The sequence below is a fragment of the Diabrotica undecimpunctata genome, chromosome 3 (assembly GCF_040954645.1).
Source record: "Diabrotica undecimpunctata isolate CICGRU chromosome 3, icDiaUnde3, whole genome shotgun sequence".
Lineage (NCBI taxonomy): Eukaryota > Metazoa > Arthropoda > Insecta > Coleoptera > Chrysomelidae > Diabrotica > Diabrotica undecimpunctata.
Genome location: NC_092805.1, coordinates 77,005,879 through 77,032,860, shown reverse-complemented (window position 1 = coordinate 77,032,860; position 26,982 = coordinate 77,005,879). Strand labels below are relative to the sequence as shown.

The window sequence follows — 26,982 nt, the reverse complement described above, 5'->3', positions numbered from 1 at the left end:
TGTGGGACGAAGTTCTTTCTGGAGATGAACACAATTTTTCGCTAGATGTAAGCGACTACGAGCCCTCAGATAGCGAAAGTTCTGATTCTGATGATCCCGTGACGCCAAAAAAAAAGAACAAGATTAAGGTAACTGTACTCTTTACCGACCATTTCCTATCACCGACCGCAATGAATTTTTTCAGTATTAGACGCATTATGAAAAGTCCATATAACTACTAAAACTTTTAAAATATTTTTAAAATCTTACAATATTCGAGGACTACATTCACCTTATTCCAACCGCTTGGTCGGTAAAGGGTTCATTTTAAGTTTTAAAGCACCTTTTACCGACCATTTTTTAATTGTAAATAAATTTTAATTGGAGAAAATAATAAACCAACGAACACAATAAATCTTTAAAAAAACGTGGTTTTGTGCCATTTCTTGTTATAAAAGTGCAATACTTACCTTGATATATTAACAAATGCTAACACACGTGCGTAACGATTCTTATAACCTGCCTTACGGAGTCTTGCAACACTACTGAGAAATCGGTTAAAATTTGTCAATTTTGGCATTAGTCATCGGCTGGCTTATGTTTGTAATGTTGCCATATTTATTGTTTATTAAAGGAAACTGTTAAAAGTTTTATTAGTTATATGGACTTTTCATAATTATTATTCATAATATATTTTTTTTTCTTAAAGGTAATAAACCAACGATTCACTTGAGCATTTACCGACCGACTAGATTTTAATTTTCAATTAAAAGAAGTAGTATGAAAGTTGAACAAAATTGTATTTTTTGGAAAAATTATTTTCAAATAGAATAATATATTAAGTGTCATATTTCCAAAAATATGTATAGTATTGCACTTTTATAGTAAGAAATAGCACAAAACCACGTTTTTTTTTAAATTTAATGTGTTCTTTGGTTAATTCTTTTTTCCAATTAAAATTTATTTACAATTAAAGAACAGTCGGTAAAAGGTGCTTTAAAACTTAAAATCAACCTTTTACCGACCGGGCGGTCGGAATAAGGGGAATGTAGTCATTGAATATTGTAACATTTTTAATATATTATAGCACACAATTATGCATAATATATTTTTTTCTTAAAGGTAATAAACCAACGGTGCACTTGAGCAGTTACCGACCGACTAGATTTTAATTTTCAATTAAGAGAAGTAATATGAAAGTTGAATAAAAATGTATTTTTTTTAAGAATTACTTTTAAATATGATAATATATTTATTGCCATATTTCCAAAAGTCTGCTTTTAAACAAAAAACGATAATCATATTCATGGTACTTCATTGTTTTATAGGTGAATGAAATATATGAATTTTAACATATTCAAAAGTGGTCTCCTAAAATAATATTTTTTTCACGGTCGGTAATAGAGTGCAAGAAATATATATTGTGACCTATTACCGACCGAGAATATTATGAACGTTTTCTTTCCAGATTCAAGAAAAACTTTGAGCTATGTCTGAAAAACAAAAAAACTATACCACTGAAATTCTTCAGCAAGCATTGGATTCAATTCGAGATGGAATGTCGTTTGGAGAAGCATCCAGAGAATTCAAAATTACAAAAGCACTCTAGTTGATAAAATTCATAACAAATATGAACAAGGTACTACAAGTGGGGCTCACTGTGTCCTGACTGCAGCTGGAGAACAAACCGTAGTAGATTGGATTCTATATTTAGAAACTGTTGGTTTTCCTGTAACAAAAAATCAGCTGTTGGGGTGTGTTGCAGAACTAGTTCGCCATCTAGAACGAGCAAATACATTTAAAGACGGAATTTCAGGTCGTCATTGGTACGAAAATTTCTTCGCCAGGCATCCGGAGCTCTCTCATCGAGTATGCCAGAATCTAACCAAACCTCGGGCAAATATAACAGAAAAAAGTGTAAGAGGTTGGTTTGATAGAGTTTCAGAATATTTAAAAACAAATAATTTAGAGGAAGTTCTATCAGACCCAAAAAGAATTTTTAATTGCGACGAATCAGCGTTTTTTCTTTCACCAAAAGAAAAATGTGTAATCGTAAGAAAAGGTTCGAAAAAAGTTTATACCAGAGTCGCTAATGACGAGAAAGAATGCCTCACGGGACTTTTAACAGTGTCGGCAGACGGACAAGTTGTGAAACCTACTGTTCTCTTTCCCTATAAAAGAGTACCAGCCAGTATTCATTTGAAAATGCCCCTGGGCTGGGGTATTGGCCATTCTGACTTCGGGTGGATGACTGGAGAATGTTTTTATGAATTCATTACGAATGTATTCTATAAAAAATGGATTGTTGAAAAAAACGTTCCTTTACCTGTTGTGCTTTTTCTAGATGGGCATTCTTCACATTTAACGCTCCATCTAACTGAGTTCTGCAAAAGCAAAGGTATTATACTAATTGCTCTTCTGCCCAACTCTACACATCTATTGCAACCATTAGATGTTGCTATTTTTAGGCCTCTTAAACTTTCCTGGAAAAACAGGATTCATAATTGGCGTATTGAGAATAGTGGCAAAAAACTAAAACGCCAAGATTTTGCAGAGGAACTGGACAAATGTATTAGGGTTAGCGTTACCGAAGATACAGTAAGAAATGGTTTTAGAACTTGTGGATTGTTTCCATATAATCAAAATACCTTTGACTTTAGCAAACTACTTGCTCAAGTTGAGTCAAAAACGCAAGAAGAAATGGCAGGTGTTTTAAAGAAAAGTCCATTTTTAATTGAAATCGAAAAAAGAATTGACAGACAACTTCTAGAAGAATTTTATAATTGTGGCGATATTTGGAAAGGAAGTCTCTCAAACGAAGGATTGTTCTATTTCTGGAAAAAAGTTAAAAACGAAACACCGAACGTCCAACATGAAAATAATATCCATGACGTAACTCTAGAAGCAAATATGCCAGAATATAATGAGATTTCGAACATAAATTTGGATTTAGATAGTTCTATTTGGGACCAACAGCAAATCATGCTGGTACAACCTGATAGTACTTTAGTACAGGAAGCAGAATGTGAAAACTCCATTGTTTCGGAAGATACCCTGTTTCCAGTAACTGAAACAAGGGGCCCTCTTTTAGCAACAATTGAGCTTTCATTCTTGGAGAACCATAATACAATACCAGAAGAAAAAACTGTTGAAGATAACTTTTCAGAAAAGAAAAAAACTGCACCGGAGACACCCTCGAAAAATATTCCAGTAACTCAAACAAGCGGTTCTCTTTTAGCAACTATTAAGCTTCCATTCTTGGAGCAGCATAATACTACCCCAGAAGAAAACACTATTGACCACGAACCTTCAGAAAAGAAAAAATCTACACCGGAGACGCCCTCGGAAAATATTCCTCCTCTTCTTAAAAATGTTGCAACTCCTTTCAAAAAAGCTTTATTCTGGCCAGAAAAAATTATATTGAAACAAATAAAAAGGTAGTGAAAAAAATTACTCCTACAATCGCCACATCGGAAGAATTTGTAGATTACCAACGGAAAATCGATGCCGAAAACAAAAAAAAAGAAGAAAAATTATTGGAGAATAGGAAAAGAAAGATGATTTTAAAATCAAATACAAACAAAAAGAAAACATAAAATGTGGTGAAACAAGAAAAGATAACAAAAAATAAATTTAATATTTCTGAAGGAGAATATGCTGTGATTATTTATGAAGGAGTAAGTCTTGGCTTTGACGGTGCGGGATTAAGAGTGAAGACTATGATAAGAAGTGGTTCACATTGGAAATGGCCTGAGAAAGAGGATATTTTATCATATTCAGAAAATGAAATATTTTCAAAAATTAATCCTCCAAAACTCGTGAATAAAAGGGGCATCTATGCAATTCCAGAGATGGATGCAATAAAAACTATAATAATAAAAAAATAAAATTATTTCATATCAAAGTTGAATCTATTATACATGCCCAATATATTATGTAATGTAATAATATATTATTATAAATTTATATTTTTAAAAATATTAAAATCTTCAACTGAGTTTGTTTTTTCAATTAAGCCAGTAGATATGATTAATTTTAAATAAATAAGTTAATATTATGTTGTTATAATTACTTAAATAAGTAGTCCCCTAAGCAGGTCGCTGATAAGACTGAAATATCCGGTAATTAGGTGCTTGTGGTCGGTAATAGCAACAAAATCGGTCGGTGATAAGTAAATATTTTTCAGGCCGGTCGGTGAAGGGAGCAGTTTAATGAAATTGTACATAATTACTGAAACATTTAAAAAAATAATTTAACTTGTATATTATTTTTTCTATATTACTAGCTGAATCGGAAAGATTAACACTTATTTTTAAAAATTATGCAAAGAAAAATAAATATGTATTCTTCTTATTATTGAATCTGCTTATAAGGAAAACCTTAGGTGGTCGGTGAAAGGTACATTTACCTTATCTAGTTTTGATAAAAAATGTCAGCGGGTAACAAAAGTTATAAAATTTGACCAACAAGTAAACGTTTCTCCAAAATCAGAGATACAAAGTAATAATGAAGACCCCCAACCATTCACGTCTAGTTGCATAAATACGGCATCCACTAATATAGACCACATAATTGAGTCGGTAATAGCACAACATAATATGGACTGTATTAATGATGACTCTGAATCTTCGCCAATAATAAATTAAGAATGGGGCCAGGTAACAGGAAATTATTGGAAAAATATTCCTGTTACTATAAATGATTCAGGAATCAAGACAATTGTTTACAAACAATATGAACCGACTCCATATTTTTTTTACAAAATGATGATAACAGATGAAATTATTCAATTATTTGTTCGGAAACCAATATCTGTGCACATCAACAAAAAGCTAAAAATACCTCCAATCACTCCCGAGTTCAAACTTGGAAAGAAAGCACGGAGAATTAAAATGGAAGCATTTCTACGATGCCTTATGTGGATGGGATTAGTTCACCTTCCTTCCCTTTCTGCCTACTGGTCAAAAAAAAGTTTGTATCAAAATTCACTAAAACATGTTTTGTCTAGAAACCGCTTTCAAGTTTTGTTAAAAATGTGGCATTTTACGAACAACGAGCTATCTAATATGAACGACAGGCTACATAAAATCGGTCCCTTACTATCAAAGTTACAGAAAACTTTTCAAGCTTCCATAGTACCTGGTGTATATTGTGTTCTAGATGAGACACTTGTTCCTTTTAAAGGAAAGCTAAAGTTTAAGCAATATATCTCAAATAAACGATTTAAATTTGGAATTAAACATTTTAAACTGTGTTTGGAGGGGGGTTGTTTATATGACCCAAAGGTGTACTGTGGAAGAGAAACAGAGGTTTCAGAGGAGCATTCTGTTCCCTCTCAGGTTTTTCTGAACTTAACCAGAGACTTGCTAAACAACGGAAGAACCATTGTAGTGGATAATTATTACACATCAGTAGAATTGGCACATAAAATGCTAGAGAATAATGCCCATATAATTGGAACTCTTCGTAGCAACAGAAAATTAAACCCAAAAACTGTTTTGCAAGCTAAATTAAAACGTGTAGAAGTTATTGCAGAAGAAAGCAATAGCTATAGCAAAAGAAGAAATGCCCATATAATTGGAACTCTTCGTAGCAACAGAAAATTAAACCCAAAAACTGTTTTGCAAGCCAAATTAAAACGTGTAGAAGTTATTGCAGAAGAAAGCAATACTGGCGTTTTTGTAGAAAAATGGAAGGACAAGAGGGATGTCCTTATGCTAAACACAAAATTTTTACCGGAAATGGTGGTGGTCAACAGACGTTCAGGTGAATTATTGAAGCCCAAAAGTGTGTTGGAATACAACAAACATAAGGCCCATATTGATTTATCAGGTAACTTTATTATTTAAAAACATTTTTTTTTGTTACTGTAAAATTGTTTTTTGATCAGATGAAATCATATAATTCAAGATGGTATAACGTTATTGGGTTAATAATAAACTAAGTTAGTATGAATCACGCAAGCAATGGTGTTATTGTTTATTATATCTATCCAGTGAATAGTCGAAAGTATAAACATTATAATTAAACCAATATAGTAATTTAAATACGTCTATTATGAATTTATTTGACTACCTAAGACTACCTGTTGATTACCTAAAAGGCACCCCAACCTACCACCAAACCTATTTAATACCACATACTTCAAATCTTTTATCCTTGCATCTAGAATCATCTTGATCTTTCATTATGTCACTGGCTAACTAAATGTGTTGGAGGGCAAGTTCATAAATGTTGTTCATTCGAATGTTCGAATTCACGACCCAACATCAGGCAGGTAGGGGTCTGGCCTATAGTTTCATTCAGGTCCGAGCGGTAGGCCATTAGGAATAAATGAATGTGCTGGTTCCAATCTCTTTGATGTTCGGATACAACTTTGGACAGGTGTTTACCCATCGTTCGGTTCATCCTCTTGACCATTCCATATGATTAAGGATGTAGGGGTGTTATTTTGGTCTTATTGATACCAATCATTTAACAAACGTTTTGGAAGAAGGTTAACTCGAAGTTTCGCCCTTGGTCGGAGTGGATCTCCAACGAAACACCAAATCGTCTGAAGAATTTTTTAACCAGTATCACTGCAATGGTAGCAGTTTTTTGATTTGGTATCTCATAGACCTTAGTCCATTTCGTAAAATAATCCACAGCTACCTGGATATATTTATTTTCATCATCCGTCTCTGGAAATGGACCTGCAATGTCGTGTACTACGCTTTCCATAAGACTACCAACATAGTGGTTCATGGGTGCCCTCCTTTTACCAACTATACCATTACTGGTTGCACACAGTTCAAATTGTTGGCACCATATTCTTACACCATCTTTACAGTTCACCCAATAGAACTATTCTCAAGCCTTTTGCAGATTCTTTCAAACCATTAAAACCTTATATTTTTTAATAATATAATAAAAACGCCAAAAGGTACATTTTTTCACACTAATTTGTTTAGACATAAATATTACGCAGGAAATTGTTAGAATATGTTTGTATAAGTATTATACATATTTATTAGAAATTATATTAAATTTGCTTCAAAACCTCAGAAAGTGGTTTAATACGGCTACAGTTTTATTATTCCGAATAGATGCAAACAAAGTTAGGATAGCCATGCTGATCGCTAATATCCGGAACGAATAGTCAACGTAAGAAAGAAAAGACTAGCGCACTCTTTCTTTAGGTAACAGCTGAAGCTGTTTCTAAACCAATTGGATGATTCCATCAATCCATCATTTCATTATCCAAAGACACCAGATATGCTTATTATGATCATAGTACTGTAAAGTTGGGCATCGGTATATCGTTTATAATATGTTTATCCTTACAGGAGCGTAATATTCCACTACGGAATACACCAGGCTCATCGCAGAGTAGCAGCTGGAGATTTCTAAGTTGTCCCATGATACTTTTGAATTATATTATCTCTTATTTTTCATTTGGCAGAGATTTTTTTTAACTATTCTTAAAGAAGAGTTTCTCTTTAAACTTTCGTTAAAGTTTCTTCTGTTGATTCTATAGATTTATGTCTAGAATCAAGTGTTATACCGTTAGCATAACAAAATTAACGAGAACTGGTATGTGGAAGAAAAATATAGAATAAAAGAAAAATGTTGCAAGGACTAAGTGATGTGAAAGCTCATTGTTCAGTTGCCTTTTTTTACTTATTTTGTTAAAAATAACAACTTGGAATCTACTGTTATATAGCATCTGCTTGATTGGTCGAGCTGTTGTTTAGCTAGAAATTATTTCTTACACCTTGTACATAAGCTGTGGGTGAACTATAAACACTACGGATGTTTTAAGACCTGGTCACAGCTATAATTTGATCTACAGCCAGCTTGCTCCGCAGTTAGTTTCTGCAAGATTCTGCTAGAGAATAGGTTATAAATATATTTCTCCTATAAAGGTGTTATAAGTCTATAGGCACTTAAATATCTATATTAAGTGCCTAGAGAACAAAAAGCAAAAACAAAAGTGACTTATAAGCCAAGAAGGAACAAACCAAGATAACATGTAATAACTAAGTGTCTAAAAACTTGATCATCTAAAAACTAGATTATGACAAAGAATAGCCACCACCTTTTCAATATTGGTAGAAAAAGAGAGATAAAGTAAAATAAGTCATAAACTACTGTCTCGATGGTCCAGTTGTATATAAAAAGTATTTACCAAATAAAACTTACCTTAATATTTTCGATACTTAGTTCATTGGAATTTAATTTTAAAACCTTCATTAGTTGCTCAGAGATTGTTTTAGATCCATCCATTTTAATGAAACAGTTTTCATGGCTTCTATTTTTATATTTATCAAAAACTTGCTGGGATAACTTTGAATATTTTCTCGATTTTGTACTTAAGTTATCTATTTGCTCCGCTTGCTTTATTAAGTTACTGTTCTCATTTTTATTTTGGAGTTCTTTAACATACGCAATAACGGACTTAAGTCTTTCTCTTAGTATAAAATCGTTGTTTATTACGTTTTTATCTGCTTTATTTTGTTGAGCTGTATCGCTTTGACCAATATCTATATCAAATTTTAATTCATTTTTGGTACCTAGTTCTTTTGACTTTATTGGGTCGTCGTAAAGCTTGGGTTTTTCTTGATGACTTGATGGAGGAAATCTGATAGCTGGTTTGGGCTTTCTTGGATTCTTTTTATCCTTATCTTCTTTTTTATTTGAAGGAGGTGGTTCTTTTCGTATCGACGGTCTTTCCACTTTATTTCCATTTAGAATAATACTTTGACAAGTATCTATATAGGATTTCAATTGATTATTTAGATCCATCATTTTTGGTTTAATAGGATCCAGGTGTAACTTATATTTTTCACGTAAATTGGGCAGCTTCATTTTTGTAATAGGTGATAATTTTCCTGAAAAAACTTTTGCCTCATCATATTGTTTGTTGTGACTTATTTCTTTCTCCACTGATGGTCTTTTTAAAATATTGTTATTAGAGTTGAAAGTATTACAGACATCTTTATCATATTTTAAGTTTTTCTGAGGATCTAATTTATTTACCATTATTGAATGTTCATCCAACTTTCGTTTTTCACCAAAATGGGAAAACTTGATTATAATTTTAGGTTTACGTAAAATATTTTTAATGGTATCATCTTTATGACCAGATGTAGCTTGTGAGTCTGTCTTTATCGAAGGTTTTTTTGTTATATTTTCTGTCACAGTGCCAATTTGGCAAACACCTCCATCAGATATTAATGTCTTATTAGCTTCCAGCTCTTTAATTTTAATTGGATTATCCAACTTTTGTTTTTTCTGTTTATTTAATAAGGACCAATGGTCACAAGAAACTAAATCAGGAAGACTAATCTTAATACTAGGTTTAGGTATTTTTAAAACCTTTTCGGAGATATTCTCTTTTGCGATAGATTTTGGTAGTTGTTGTTTCCCCATGGAAGATATTTCTGCAGAATTTACAATGTTCGAGGCTTGTACACTATTATCTAGTATTTCGGTGTATAAATCTTTAATGCCTGGCGTACTTAGTTTAGGTTTAAATTTTGGTATTTTAAATATCATTTTACCTTTTTCTAAAATAAAATCTTTGGAGGCCAAAATCTTATTTATTTCATTATCTGTGTTTATTGTGTTTTCATCTTGTTCAGCATTTGTGTTTGGGCATAAAATGTTATGAGTATTATTGTAGATATGCTTTTCTCGATTTGAACTGTCTTTTAGCAAAGCAAGTTCCATATACGAGCTAGGCTTTTGCTTATATTTAGTACAAGTTTGTTTTTCGTTGTTAGAAAAGTCTTCTCCTCTTAGCCTGCCTCTAGAAAATGGCCTTTCGTGAAAATTTAGTTTTCTTGCATATATGGGCTTATTAATAGCTTTATTTTTTATAGGAATTGTAACAGTTTCTTCACTTATCTGTTTAACAACAAAATATGATTTTTTTTCTGCATTTTCTGCAGTATTACTGTGTTGTTTTAAGTAATCTACTTTTGCATCTTCTTTTAGAATATCATTTAGTAGAACTTTTGTCTTGTCAACGTTTTTGTAAAATATCTGATTTGTTTCAGTGTCATCTTTTCTACTGGTATTTTCGTAAAAACCGTCTTTTATAAATTCAGTTTCTTGTATGTAACCTTTTTCCCTTTGAAAATTATTTAAAAACATTACTTCTCCTTTGTTATCTTCAAGATGATAACTTGTAACCTTATTGACATCAATATATTCTTTAAGAGGCTTAAAATCATTTTCCTTTGATTTTTGGGTGTTATCAATATTAGTAGGAATTTTATTTTCTTTGAGAATTTGATGATATTTTAAATCAGAAGAATTTTTACTGTTTATTTCTATTGGTTTACGTGATCTTATGCCACTGAAATTTTTTGTGTTAATATTTTTATGTGGCAAATTGGAAGCCACATTTGTTGAAAAAGGTTTAATTTGAGCTAGTCTACACTCCTTTTTCGTAAATTCTATCTGATCTTTAAAATCTGTAAAGTGTTTAGTTGGTAATGCAATGCTCTGCTGCCTTGCATTTTCTATGACCAATTTAGTAGTATTTTTATTTTTTTCAGTGCTTCTTAACCTTGTTACCTTCTGCGAAGTGCATGCCGACTCTTTAAGGATAACATTACCTTTTATAGGTACTACAAATTTATTGTTTTCTGATTTTCGGACAGCTTGAATTACCTTTGAATCTACAACAAAAATGGTTTCGTTATTATTAAGATACAGATGATTATGGTACAGATACCAGAAACCAGAAAATGAAACCGCACCAAAAAGGAAGTAAAATTCAAGAAAATGAAGATTTTGGAGATTTAGAGATAAAGGCGTTGTTTTAATTAAATCTAATTCAGTATGTTGCTACTTAAGGTCCGTATAGAGAGGACATTTTAGGGCCAGCAACCCCAAGAGTTTTACGTTGCAATGAAGTAAATCTCTTTAAAACTTTAACATTTATTTAAAACAAATTTTTTTAAAGAACATTTAAAGAGTTTGTACCCATAGGTACATATATTTAGTGGCTTCACTCATTATACCTGGTGCCATTATACCAGCAGCACTGATGATGGAATTGTTATTCCGAAAAGGTTCTGTGAAGTAACCCAAAAGGGTTCTTTTTAAATAAATATACCTTTTAATAAAAGATTTTTTAAATAAAATGTTTGCTTATGTTTAACTTGGACGCAGAAGGCTGGATAATGACGGCGACTGGGCAAATAAAAGCTTAACATAGGTCGACTAACATAATATGATTTAGTAAAATAATTATTGTAGAGAAAATAGAGAGCATTAGAATGATAATATATTATTATCGCAAATTTGTAATCATTTGTGAACAACTAAATATGCTGTGACCACAAATAAGGATGTGTTATCATCTTTGATGATATTCCAAGGCTTTTTGTTGAATGGTCCTAACTTGGTGAAAAAATACTTATTTTTTTCCTGTTATTAAGTACCACTATTTAAAAGTCATTATTTTTAAACATAAAAGAGATTTCCCGATCACGTTATTTTATGGTGTTATCAATTGCGTTTAAAAGTTACATTGTTAAGTATACAAGGTGTGATAAAAGAAGCGGTACGATTGAATATTTCGCCCAATTGGCAACGGATCGAAAAACATTAAAAAAAAGCGTTCAATACTTTTTAAACTTTATGGAATGACACCAAACACGATCCCCCAGATCCACCCCCTGAGGGCTGAGGGTGAGGCAAGGGGCAATTTTGACATCTTGATCAGAAAACATAATCTTTTATTGCAGTTTCGGATTCTACAAAATAAACAAGCTTTATTATTTTTTAACAGCGATAGATGGCGCTGTAATCGCAGAAAAACAAATACACAGTACGAAGTCAGCACAGTATCTGCAATCTAATTGTTAGCGTACTGAATAAATTGGGGGTTTTTATTTAAGATTTCAAAGTTCCACCCACTCCACTCCCAGTGGGTATTAGTAGGGAGTCTTGCTTGATGTCATTCGATAGATTTTTAAAAGGTATTAAATATCTTAATGATGAATGAATGAATGATGAATGAATAAGGTATTAAAAACAACAAGAGCCAACATAAAAAACACTTACACAGTGGTGTGTACAAACTTAAATGTGGCGACTGCCCAAAAACTTACATTGGTCAAACTGGTACAACTTTTAATAAACGAATAGCAGAACATAAAAGACCTTTCAAAAATAGAAAAACAGATTCTACATTACGCACTTCACCTTCTAGATCATAATCATTCTTTTAATGACGAATTTAAAATTCTTCACATTCAAAAGAAAGGCCTTAAGCTATCTTTGTTAGAATCTATGGAAATCAACAAATTAAAAAACACAGATATAATTCTGAATGACCAGCTTGAGACAAACAGTTCTCCCCTCCTCAACCTATTTCATTAGAGACTATAAAGTGTAAACCCATGCCAAAAACAGATCACTTGAGAAAGGCAATCAGCCGAAACAGCTGTAGTGATAAGAATTTAAAATAAATTTTGTGGAAGTTTTCAGTGTTTTATTGTTACATAAAATGATGAATTTCCATCAAGTAACGGTCTTATCCATCAATTAATAAATATCTGTTTTTTGGTTTTTCCTTTAACAATATATTTCTCGAGATATTAGATCTTTTCAATAATTTTCTTAGAGTATCGGGATAAATCGTTTTCAATGATTATAGCGCGATGTATTAACGATTCAAAAAAATATCTTTTGCATAAAAAATTCAAATCTGTAATAAAAATGGGGATTCTCATTTAAGATTTTAAAATTGACCTCTCCCCTCCGCTCCACTTTCAGTGGATCGGTCTGGTGTTAATGTTTGCTGTCATTCGATAGATTTTTGAAAAATACTAAAAACGTGTTTACCAGTTTTTCGATCCAATTTAAATTTCGAGAAATATTCGGCCGTCCCGCTTCTTTTTGCAAATCCTATGATCCTACATGATTTGTGACAAAATACCCTTTAATAAAAAAATTAAAAGAAACTAGAAATATTCTGTCCTTCAATATGTTTTTAAGCATATTTGAAATGATCTCTTATATTTATTTTATATAATATTATATTATATTATATTATATTATATTATATTTATTTTATATATAAGCTAATTTGTTGGGGCCTGTTTTAATTGTTACTTCTAATGAAAATTAACCATAATTTTAGTTAAAACAAAATGTTTATTTTGATATTTCGATTTCCACTTAAACTGTTCTCAAAATACAAACTAAACAAATTATTTTGTTTCAGTAAAACAACAACAAAATCTGATTTAATTTTATCTACCTCTTCCATAATGCCAATTCACATATATATTATAGATTTTAAAATAGATGAATAAAATGATATTGTCAATATTTTTGGGCTGTGTATCTGAAATGATTTTTGTTTGAGGATAGTTGTGAGATATGTGACGCTGTAATTCCCAGGATCCTTGTATGAAAGGAACATCGGACACTCGTAGCTCGTCCTATTTAACTTACCTTATTATAATAACTCTTTCTCTTTCTTACTTTTTAAACGTTTTCTCATATCATCACAAATCTATTATGCACTTTAGTGTGAGCTAACGTAGCCGCCCTTATATTTGTTTGTAGCACTCTTAACACACGCGCGTTCTTTCAGACTTATATCTATCTTAACTCACTCAGTAGCCTCGCCTAAATTTGGACAACAATCGATATTAATCTATGACCTTCCTCGCTACAATTAAAGCAGTATACTGTATTGCTCTTGCACTAGGATTACTCATGACCCTCCATGCCCGGACTCTTAGCACCCTTCTCTGGATTCTCTTTCGCAATGTTTAGCTATATAACGATGTGTTTGATGTCTATAGTATCTTTTCAACTTCTTATCTGCACGAATCTTTACTATCTTTACTAAAACTTACACTGTGAGCTAGACCTTCCTGATATATTCCTTGATACCTTTAACAGTCCCCCATGTTTTATGTTTTTGGCGCCACAAACTTTTTGACTTATTCCGATATCACCCGGAATCCTCTTAACTCTAGGATCACATCTTCTTACCTAGTTAATCTAATTTTAGTATTTATTATTTGGGACATTGTCCCAATTTCTTCATTTTAATCTTGTTCTGTGAACAATTCTGGGAGCTCTTTTCCCTAAATTACCCCTCATTCCCGCATTAGCTACTGCATCTCTCATCAGGATTGCCATATCGTCTGGTTTCTTCAATATTCCACTTTTGCAAATGATTAACTTTTCATATGCTTTTATTAGCCACTCGCTCTAATATTTTGCTCTTCCTAGTTGCTTTTTGTCACATTCATTTTGTCGTCTAGCTCCTTAACCCTTCTTTTTTACTTTATTACATGATGTAAACGTACTAAACAAACTTGTTTACAATTTTTTGTTTCATTTAAAAAGTAATTTAAAAGAAATTGAAAATCTAAAACAGGTTAAAGTTCCTTTGAATACTTTTATGGCATATGTAGCTAACTATTTCGGACAGAATTATATTACAACTCAGAAGCAAGCCAATTCAAGAATAAATCTTATATTTAACATCTGCCTGTTTAAGTTATAATGTTTCTTTGTATTTTTATTGCACATGTTATAACCTTAAAATTGTATAAAAAAAAAAGAAACAAATTATTCTTTTAATATCAAAATTGTTTGGTATTAACGATCAAATAATTTTTGAACACAAACCTAAAGAATATAAAGCATACAGACGCGACATAATATGGCGAAATACTGTGCGAGGCGTACAGTATTAATTGGAGACCACCGCAGACAAGACAATAAAATTGTAAACAACAGTCAGTGTATATATACGGAGTGGACCAAAAGTCTAAAAACGCCTAATTATCTATTAGATGGATGGTCGGAGTAATACAAAACCAGGAATACATCTATTTTACAATATGAAGATTTGAAACTTGATGTTCGTAACGTTGTCAGATTTACCGTTTTTCTGATATTATCAGTTACTTTATTTTTCAAATTTAACACTTTGTACATTTTACCTTTATTGAAATCTCCTCTTCAATATCACTTTAATAGTTTACAATACTTTCGATTTTGTGTACTCAGCAACATCTTAAAAAGATAAAACAAAACCTAGAAACGCATAATCGTCTCAATATTTTTTTGATTCAAACTACGTATAACTAAACTTGAACATGTTTACTACATTGCTAAATTAGTGTCTACCTAATTAAGTGTTAAAAATGTCTTTCGTTGTTAATTTGACAGTATTCTGAACAATGCTAGTATGCGTACCTATATTAAATTTCCCCATGTTTCTTTAGAAATTAATATGGATTCATCGATAACTCTTTGCTTTAGCTTTGCAACACTTGCTGGTTTAGTATTAAAAATTCTAGTTTTCAAGTATCTCCAATAAAAATGATCTTTAGAATTTAAATCGAATGAACGAGAAGGCCATTAAATACTACCTAATCTAAAAATTCCTTGTCCGGGAAATGTCTGATCTAAATAACGCCGAGCATTTACACAAAAATGTAATGGAGCTCCGTCTTCCTGAAACTATAATTAAAATTAGTTTCAAACTTGTTTTTTAAGGCAAGTTACATTTCATTTCTAAGTAGCATTTTATAAGTATCTACACAGTGTAAATATTGCTTTGTCGGAAGAACATGTCAGTTTTATGTTTAAGTTTAATGTTTAACTGGACAAATTTTTGTAAGAAATGTATCCGAGTGTTGCTACGCCACTGATAGCAATTAACTTACACGTCTTAAAATCTACCGAGGTAAATTCTCCAGCAAATTCTCATGAAAGCCGATAATGTATTCAAAAGATATTTTTACCCACAGATTAACTTTCTCCTACCAATTCCCAAAATTTCCATGTTAGAAAGAATTCAACAGGTGGGTTTTACCTACCTCTGTATAGAAATGTCGAAGTTGTCCTCCGAAAACCGCTTGGCAATAGTCAGGCATTGAAAATCAGAATTTTAAGTAGACAGTAAAAAATTGTATCCCAGCTTAGCTGGTCGCTATTTGGTTAGAGGTTTAACTCTCGCATATTAGTTAGTGTTAGTTTTGTCTTCGATCAAATTCGACGCCATTTCTGGTTTAAGAGATTAGACTCTCGCGTATTGAGTATACCTAGTAATTGTTATATAGCTTTTAGTTAAAAGCTAAACGTTCATGAATCAAGAATAATAATATTGAAGAAAATTTCCTTAGTTGAAGTGATAATTATTAGTAACATTTTAATCGGTATCAGTGCTCGTAGTGTGTGGCGGACAGTGTATTGTGGACAGTGATCGGTGGTTTCAATAAAAGAACTTGCGCTAAAACTTTGGCTAGATATTAACTTGGTTGTGATAACATTCAATTATTAAATTACGTATTGTTTAAACTGCTTGTGTTGTTATTTCTTACGCCAGTGGGTGGTCCTTTAATTTAGAAGTCATTACATGATTTAGTACGCTCGAAATATTAGGAAGATCGCCATCCCAATTTGTTGAACAAATATCCGTTTAATTCTACCATTTAACTGAATTCTTATGTAATACATGCACGACTAAAGAATGACCTACATCATATATTTGTACAGCTCTGCGTGAGGATGTATGTGGATCTTCAACGAAACTCTGCATCAAATCTAAAGTTTTATTGTAATTTATAACAGGTTTTAGTCTACCTGTTCCAACGCCATCTTTTCCTTATCCAGTTTCCTCAAAGCGCCTTGCCATTGTTTGTACTGTCGCCTTGTGGATATTAGAAAGATTAGGGAACGTATCATTAAACAAGTTGGTTACTTCACTGTAGGATCTTTTTCTATTGCCGAATAGTAATTCGCTCTTTTTCATTAAAAACCAATTTTATTGTGGAACTTTTAAAAACACATAAAATAACTTTCAGCTTTAGTTATTAAAAATGTAACGTTATAAACGTCACATGTTTGTTATTCTTCTTTAAATAATTATTTCAATTTATATTTTGTATTTATTTTATATTTTATTTCAATATCTTTTGATTTTATTTATCTATTAACTTTATCTTTTATTTCACTATTTTTATTCTACAAATAGTTGGCGCTTAACTCTTCATTTTACTTTCTATTTACTAAATATTCTGTCGTTATTTATTTTATTTATAAAATCTTTTTCAGGGTGAGTACTTACATTTCTAGTTAATTAATTTTTTATATCTGTTTTTTTATAATTTGACCTTTTATACATATTATATAACCTCAACTCATATGCTCCTTTTCAAACCATATGCAGTTACTATCTTTAATATAATTGAACTAATTTGTTTAATAATAATTATATTCGTTGTATTCTTGCCAATTCGCTATTTTCTATTTAATATTGTAATTATTTTCAATCCTCAAATGGCAAGAAAATATTTTAACACATGCAGTTGCTGACACAAGGTTAATTTTACTAGTTTTTTGACCTTATTAATTTTTCTCTTCCACTTTTGGTGGGACATATCGAAACCACATGGTTGGAACTTCCTGAGCCTCGTTAAAGATTTTCCACAGTAGATGGTCGATCATGCAATAGTAACTACCACTACTTTCTGCAATCCCCTTTAACTATTTGAAGACAACATCAGAACACATAAGTATCATTTAAAAATCTTTTTATGTTAAGCTATAGGCAAGATTTGCTTTGTTTGATTTTGATTTAATAAGAAAATGAAAATTTTTTATTTTATATTTATATTATATATTTATTATGTACAATAAATATGATAAGTTAATATCTTGGTTTATTTGTTCCAGCCAAACTCATTTTTCAGATTTACGTCTAAGATAAAACGTTCTCATACCTGAGAGACTAAGCTAAACAAGGCCTAACAATAATTGGTCCCCGAAGAAAGTTGGGAGTTTTATCAAATTATGATAGCCTTTCTCCTCTCGATAAACTGAATCTCTCGTTGGCCCGAGTGAAAAATGACTCTTGGAATATCTTCTCTTTACGATAAACTGAATCTCTCGTTGGCCTGAACAGTGACTCTTGGAATATAAGTAGGAAAATATGACTTACAATATTTTGCTGCTTCAGCTTCTGTCAGATACACTAACTCCACAAAAACTCACTAACATTCAACACTACTGCTTGCTACTTCTTGGGAACCACCAGAGAACAATCACTGTTCGTCTTACAGACTTGGAAAACCAACTGATTATCTTTTCTCTCTCCTCAATCTCGCTAAACTTTTTCCTACATACTTATCCCACCTTTTTCAATCTCCGCCAATCAAAACTCGTCACAATTCCCCCATTTTTTCATTTCGATAACAAACAAATTTTTACCTATAATTATAAAATTTCCTAAAACTTATTTACAAATAATATTTTCTATAATTCTTAAAAACTAACAAAAACCTCTTTCTAAAATCTCTTCTATTTGTCTCTAATCACTGCATTAATGTATTTTGGAAAACCCCGTTCAATTGTCTTTGGATTTCACTTAAAATTATGCGGGTCACTCAAGTATAACAAAGAAATAATTTATGCAAAGCTTACATTTTGTTTAGTACAGGTAATCCAAGAATTTAATAACTTTCCTTCTTCGAAATGTTTGTTGGATATTATCCTACTTATCTGAATTATTTTAATGTTTTTGAACTTTGAAATATTTTTAAACAAACCAATATTTTTCTCGATTTTACATATCATAACAAATCCCCGCCATTTGATCTGCCGAAAACTCTTTGTTAAATTTTAAAAATGACAAAAGTTTTCTAGGATCAAATTATTTCACTATGTTATTAAAATCTATTCATGATATTGATAGATGTCGTGAATGTTAAAAATACCCCGTATATTTCCTGTCTCTATGTGCGCTAATTCATAACTATTTACCCCATTTTCCGTATTGACCCTATATGGACCTTCAAATATCGGCATCAATTTAGCACAAATACCATTTTGTAAATTCGACACCCTCAGTGCCTTCACTAAGACTTTATCTCCTTTCTGGAATTTGATCGGCCTTCTTCTTCGGGTTCTCTCTTGTCTTTGGAGATATTTCTCTCCACTTCGTCTCAATCTTCTTTGAATCAACTCGATCACTTCTTCGTATTGTCTGGGGGCGGTGTCTTCCCACGGTCTTGTAGGCATTGTTCCTTTCATTATATATAAAGGCGTCTCTTTGGTAACCGTATTTGGAGCACAATTCAAATAGGTCTCGATCTCAAACACTTTTCTGTCCCAATGTCGATGATGTTCTTCCGCGGAAATTCGTAGAAATTTTGTGACTTCTTGTATAAAACGCTCCGATGGGTTGCTCTGTGGATGACGGATGCTTATAAATTTTGTATCGATGCCCCTCTCTCTTAATTCCCTTTTAAAACGTTCGTTCCTAAAATATGTCGCATTGTCCAATAAAATATTGTCTGGTCTTCCCACCGTTTCTATAAAATTGTCTATCTTCCTAAGTATTTCAATTCCTTTTGTGGTTCTGCATGCGTACAATTTAACATATTTTGAGAAAATATCCACCATAACTAATATGTGTTTATTCCTTTGAGTTGTTGGTATCAAATCGCTCAACATATCAATAGCAACAATATCCAGTTTCTTCCGAGCTACGACGTTTTTTGTGACGTTTTCATTTTTAAAGTTCCTACTTTTACACTTTTGGCATGTCACACAATTTCGAGTCACCTCCTTGGCTATTGTATAGTCCTGTCGACAAATGTAGTTCTCCCTGAACATAAGCCACACCTTTCTACTTCCAATATGTCCGTTGTCACAGTGTAACTTTAAAAAAACTTCTTTTGCCATTTGCTCCGTGATTACATAGAGTTCTTTACCATCGACCCTCTTAAAATATAGGTTATTTTCTTGTTCAGCCCTTTGCTTTTCTCTTTCATTCAATTCTTCCTGATTTTCCCTGATTTTGGCCAACGAAAATAAGCCTGCTTCTTCTCTCATTATGTTCATGCCTACGTGGAGAGTTTTGTGATCCTCTTTGCGGAATTGTTCATCTCTCGTCAACGCATCAGCCAAAATATTGTCCGTTCCTTTGATATATTTAAATTCAAAATCATATTCTTGGAGTAAAAGAATGCCCCTATGAATTCTATTATTTACCAACCTATTTTTCATTATGTGTATCAACGCTGCGTGGTCCGTTTCAATGGTGAATCTTGCCCCAAGTAGGTAAAAACGTAATTTGTTTACACAAAATAACACACTGGCAAACTCTAATTCAGTAACGCTGTATTTTCTCTCATACGTTTTGGTTACACGGGAAACAAAACATATTGGCACCTCTATATCGTCTTGTATCTGTGATAACACCCCTGCAAATTTTTTTATGGAAGCATCGGTCCTGAGAATGAAAGGTTGCTCATATCTTGGGTGGTGCACTCTTACAGCTGTGGAAAACGCTCCTTTTAAATTTTTGAAAGCGATTTCTTGTTCCGTTCCCCATTTCCATCTGACATTTTTCTTAAGTAATGCTATTAGCGGTATTTCTTTTGTACTGAGGTCTGGTATCAGCTTTTTGAAATAGTTTACCATTCCTAAAAATCCCCGCAAAGTTTTTAAATTGGTTGGCCTAGGGTAGTTGTTTATGACTTCAATTCTATCTTCTGCAAGACTAATCCCTTTTGTGTCTAATTTGAATCCTAAATACAATACCTCTTTTTGGAAAAACTGACACTTTTGAATATTTAATTTTAATCCGGCTTGATCAAGTTCTTCGAGAACAGTATGAATATGTCGTAGATGGCTTGTTATATCCGGTGAGAAAATTAATAAATCATCTATGTAATGTACAACAAATTCTCCATGCCTATTTAAAATTGTGTGTAATGCGCGAACCAAAGCAGCGCATGCACTTTGTAGTCCAAATGGTACTACCCTAAATCGGTACACCACTCCGTCGATAGAAAAAGCGGTATAATTTCGACACTTTTCTGCCAAAGGTATTAACCAAAAACTGTGTTTCAAATCGATTTTGGAGAAAATGTGTGATCCTGTGATTCGTCCAAAAATGGCTTCTATGTTCAAAGGCGCTTCGTATTGCGCGATTGTGTGCGAATTAATGTTTCTTGCATCTAAACATAATCGCAAATCACCATTTGATTTTTTTACGCATACTATCGGGTTGATATATGGAGAGTCACATCTTTCGATCAGCTTGTCTTTGATCATATTTTCAATTTCCTGTCCGACGCTTTGCCTGTATTTATACGGGATTGGATATGTTTTCGATTTAAAATTTTCTAAGTTTTTAACTTTAAAAGAATGTTCATAATTTTTAGCCACTCGGCTTTCTTCATTAATGAGATCTCCATAATTTTCTAAAATCTTCTCTATTTCCTTCTCCATGTTTTCTCCACATATTATTTTTCTTTCATCCTCAGTTTGTTCACATGTGTTCACTGTCCGTATTACTTCTTCACAAAATTCTGGATTCTCGTCCATAATTGCCATTTCTTCTCTGTCCTCTTCCGTTATTTCTTCTTCTATTTTTTCTTTATCTTTAATTTCTATCTGGTATTCCGAGCACCATGTTTCGGCTCCTTCCATTTTTCTGCTTATAACTTCCTTTTTTTCCTGCTTTCTTTTCGAACTCTTCTTCTTTTTTTTTATTCTCTTTTCCTCTTCGGATTGATTTTTTTCTTGAGCTTTCGATTTATCCTCTACCGTCATATTGATTTCTTTATGTTTTTCTTGTCCATTTATCCTTTCAGAAAATTTTCTCCTATCTGTTTCCTTTTCTTCTTCTATGTTGTCTGGTTCTGCTCTGATTTCCAGTTGATTTTCCGAAAAATTGATGGTGATATGTTTTTCACTCAATTCATCAATTCCCGCTATCATATCATGATTTAGATCTTCGATCACCACACATTGCATAATATAGAATTGGTCTCCCACTCTGATCCGTACTCCTAAACCTTCGTTTACTGTCGTCAATTTTTTATTATTTGCACCCACTAAAGCAACCCTCGGAATCTTATACACAAATCTGTCCATATTTAATTCTTTTACTAGTTTTTTATTGATTAACGAAATTTCCGATCCAGAATCAATCAGAATTTTAATCGCTTTATGTTTTATAAATGCATCTAAAAAAATTAGACTGGAATTAGAATTTTGTTTTTCGTTTCCCGCCAACTGTATAAACTCTCTCGGGTGACAAAATATACCGGAGAGTTTTTTACTTTTGTTTAGTGGATGCCTTATTGAAAATCCTGTCTGGATTCATTGAATACTTCTTCTTCCTCCTTTTCTATTGCCACATGATTCATCTCTCTTCTGTTTTGTCGTTGGAATCTCTGATTATTTCTATCGTCCCTTTGTTCGTTCGTATTCCTATTCGGAGGATTTTGTGCATCTCTATTCCTGTTGTGATTTTCATTTGTTCTATTATGTGTATCATTCCGGTTATCGTAATTTTGTCGTCTATTGTAATTATTGTAATTTCTCGGCCTATATTCGTTTGTTGATCTGGGATGTCGGTTTCTCTGGTCATAATTTGATGAATACCTTCTTTCCGCTCCATTATATTGGTCATGTTGTCTTCTATTTCTCATTTCTTTTCTTTTCGCTTCTTTTAATTGAAGGAATTGGCACAAACTATCAATATCTTGATAGTTTCTCAAAATCACGTGATCTTCCAACGTTTCCTCAAAATGTCTGCTGATCATTTCTACCAGCTGTTCGGTAGAATATTTGTATTCTAGATATTTTGAATTGTTATATATCTGCAAAGCATATCTTTCTTCAGATATTCCCATTTTTTCGTGATATTTTCCATTCTGTAGCTCTTGGTTGATTTCTCTCTGTTTATTTTTCCCCCAGAAATAGTTGAGAAATTTATTTTCAAAATCTGTCCAATTTTCAAACTCATCTTCCTTGCTTTCATACCATAACGCTGCTCCTTCTTTCAAATGGTTTCTAATTGTTTCTTTGCAATCGTCAAAATATCTAATATGTAGTAATTTGGTTTTCAAATTTTTAACAAACGGTACTGGGTGTGTTTTCCGAATATCCCCGCCAAATTGTATTTTCGACTCGCTTGTTCCATGGATGATAACTTCTTTTCTCTCTACCCCTCTTAGTTCAATTTCTGCCATTTGTTTTTCATTTTGCTTTAATCTTCTTTCTATTTCCTTCCTGTCTTCTTGTAGCGCCATTTCAAATTTTTCTTCTAACTGTTCTAATTCTTTTTTCTGTACAGTCTTAATATCTTTCATTTTAGTTTCTATTTCTTCTCTCTGCATCTCTAGTTTCCTCTCTGTTTCTTCTCTGACTTTTTCTAAACAGACTTTTACCTCATTTTCATATTTGTCAAAACGCTTTTCCATTTTTCTATCATTTTCTTCTAATTTTTGTTCTATTGCTAGCCTTGTTTCCCGTTGGTTTTCTTCCATTGTCTGTTTTGTTTCTTGTTAATTTCTATCAATTTTCTTTGATGTTTTAATTTGGTTTTTCTCTATTGTTTGTGTCTGTATTTGCATCATTGCTAATAATTTTTCCAGCATCCCTGTTTCTTTTCTTTCCTCCATTATTGTAGCATTTCCTTCATTATCCGATCCTTCATCAATAATTGTTTCCTCTTCTCTGTTATCCTCCTTCCTTTCTTGCATTTTGCTTTGACTCCTAGTGGTCGACATGTTGTTTCTTTTCGTTACTGTTTTTGTCCCCGCCAAATGTGAAATTTTACAACACTCTATATGTTTCAGAACACGACAATATTTCTCCCCAAATGTATTAAATTTTCACGACAAATATCAAATATGCAATCAGTAAAATTCAAATAATTCAAAATAAATATCAAATGTACGATTGGTAAAGAAAATAAAATCAAATAATTCAATAGCAGTAAATATCCACTAACTACGATCAATCAATAAATCAAATTTATATTCCCTGGAAAAATTGTCAAAATACTTTCAAATTCAAATTCCCTCAATGTTATATGTTTTTATCTCTGGATCACCTGTACTTATTCCAGATCTCTTTCCCTTCCTTCAAATGTAAAGCTGCGATATTTTCAAGCCCCACGTTTTGGAAGCCAGTTATTGTGATATTTAAAGTCTTGGTGCGCCAAGCAATAATTAGCTAATTAATTTTTTTGATTAATTAAAATTATTTAAATGATATGATTATGACTCTATCACAATTTTTAATTCTTTTATCTCAGGGTTAAATTCGTGCTTCAATATCTATGCTATTACATGTGAAAGGTAAGGTCCAGAGAATACCGGAATAATAAAAAAACACATATGATCTAACACTATATATTGAAATAAAAATAATGAAATAATTCACACTCAAAAGTTTTCAATAAACAAATCTCATATAAGGATTCTCAAAATTTTGTTCTCCGTACGTGAACAATCAAAATTAATGGTACAAACAATATTAATTGAAAACTCAAAATCCCAAACTATTCTAACTCTCCTAATCAAAATATTTATATCCTTTCTAAATTACGTGTAAAAATTGTGTTATCAATAAAAGAAAAAAAAACTGCAGAAAACAAAAATATCTCTCTCTGATGATGAGTGGTCCAAATCCTTGTTCCTTGTAGACTGTATTATCTCCTCTCAACCGCTCCCTATGTAATCAGCAATCTTACAACAGATTGTTGCAAGTATATCGTCCTTAATGATCTCCTTCAAAAGCAACAATCATTCAAATTATGATAGCCTTTCTCCTCTCGATAAACTGAATCTCTCGTTGGCCCGAGTGAAAAATGACTCTTGGAATATCTTCTCTTTACGATAAACTGAATCTCTCGTTGGCCTGAACAGTGACTCTTGGAATATAAGTAGGAAAATATGACTTACAATATTTTGCTGCTTCAGCTTCTGTCAGATACACTAACTCCACAAAAACTCACTAACATTCAACACTACTGCTTGCTACTTCTTGGGAACCACCAGAGAACAATCACTGTTCGTCTTACAGACTTGGAAAACCAACTGATTATCTTTTCTCTCTCCTCAATCTCGCTAAACTTTTTCCTACATACTTATCCCACCTTTTTCAATCTCCGCCAATCAAAACTCGTCACAATTCCCCCATTTTTTCATTTCGATAACAAACAAATTTTTACCTATAATTATAAAATTTCCTAAAACTTATTTACAAATAATATTTTCTATAATTCTTAAAAACTAACAAAAACCTCTTTCTAAAATCTCTTCTATTTGTCTCTAATCACTGCATTAATGTATTTTGGAAAACCCCGTTCAATTGTCTTTGGATTTCACTTAAAATTATGCGGGTCACTCAAGTATAACAAAGAAATAATTTATGCAAAGCTTACATTTTGTTTAGTACAGGTAATCCAAGAATTTAATAACTTTCCTTCTTCGAAATGTTTGTTGGATATTATCCTACTTATCTGAATTATTTTAATGTTTTTGAACTTTGAAATATTTTTAAAAAAACCAATATTTTTCTCGATTTTACATATCATAACAATATATATATATATATATATATATATATATATATATATATATTGTTATGATGTGTTGTTTGTTTGAATGATGAGCAATGAGTATTTTTAATAATATAGGGTTTTTATCGCGGTTCTCAAAGAATTAGTTTGTAAGTACTTTTTTAAATTATCTTTATTATAACTATTATGAAACACACATATATATCTAACCTAGCCAATGTAAATTTAAAATAAATTATCTTTAAATTGATACTCTTATAAAACTAATTAAATTCTATAGACAATGTAAAATTTAAACAAACTATCTTCAAAATTGAAATTGTTATGACATTAACTAAATTATATTAACAAAATTTTGTACCTTTCTTTCACTGAATGCCTAAATGAACTGTTTTCCACTATATAGATTCTAATCACCACTGAATGTCTTCGTACTTCGGTTATCCTTGTTTTTGTGAAATTACTTTTTCCAATTATCAGCTTCTACCAATTTAAGATATATTTTTCTTCACCAGCATTTATAAACCACCAAGCAAACCAGCAAAACAGCATTTATATTTATTCTTCTTTTCAATATAATAATATCCAATTATTATAAGTTGATTTATACTAATCTCCAATCATAATATAATTTTAATTTCTTCCAATATCCATCCAATATTCTTTTAATATACTTTTTTAATCTTCAATAATTATTTGTGTATAATTATAAATGTGCATTAAAATATATGCATAATTTTTAATCTTCATTTAACTCACTATATTAAACAATTGGACTATTTGTAACTGAATGGACTGGACCTACTTTCTTACTAAAACTTTTCTGACTGCACTATCTTGAAAATTCTAAACAATTGACTTCACTAACTTAATGAGTCTATCTTCTACTAACTTTCATAATAAACTGGCCATCTTGAATCCAAATCACGGGTATTTATATCTTTTCAATCTTCCAGAACCATCTGGTAAGAAATCATGTTCGATTTCGTTCTATTTCTTCTATATGGATGTTCTCGAAAAAAAAATATCTGTTCGATTCACCGACATAATCATTATTCCAGAATGTTCCAACATAAACAAAGGTCAAATTCTGCATTCTGGAGAATTCGTTAATGTTCTATTGATAATTTTGTTGACATTTAGGCTTTTCAGATCAGAATAAACATTTAAATTAGTAACTAACACTCTAATTTAATAAAATACACATTTTAAACAATATATTATTATAACCCCACTTTATATTCCCAATTATTTCCTAAAATGTCACTTGGAGAGTATGTATATCTGTCTATCACTCACATGTATAGTTGGTTGCCTATGCACATGGCTCACTTAAATATATTTACAACATTAAACTACAACTTTTTACAATTATTTGGGCGTAATGATTTTCGGTCGGCATTCTCGTTCGGTCGAAGTTCTCACGTATAGGACGAAATAAACCACTTTCGCCTAAATTCCGAAAAAGATGTTTAAAGGTTTGGTGATTTGGTTGTAGCCTGTTACTGATTTCTACGTCTAATTTCCTATATATCCTATTATGGATTATTTTCAGGAACAGTTTTAGAGCATGACTCATCAAAGCTATCGTACGATATTCGCTGCATTCCCTTGTATTTGCCTTTTTTGGCAGTAGTATA

At 31.8% G+C, this 26,982-nt stretch overlaps 1 protein-coding gene across 7 annotated transcripts in view; it reads right to left on the bottom strand.

The window, feature by feature from the left end:
* Window positions 1-26,982, bottom strand: part of LOC140436937 (uncharacterized) — a 257,943-nt gene that overhangs the window by 51,615 nt on the left and 179,346 nt on the right. For all 7 annotated transcript variants that reach the window (XM_072526098.1, XM_072526100.1, XM_072526099.1 and 4 more), the window contains one exon: window positions 8,161-10,646. In XM_072526098.1, the coding sequence (XP_072382199.1) occupies window positions 8,161-10,646 (2,486 nt within the window). The remainder of the gene's footprint in view (window positions 1-8,160; window positions 10,647-26,982) is intronic.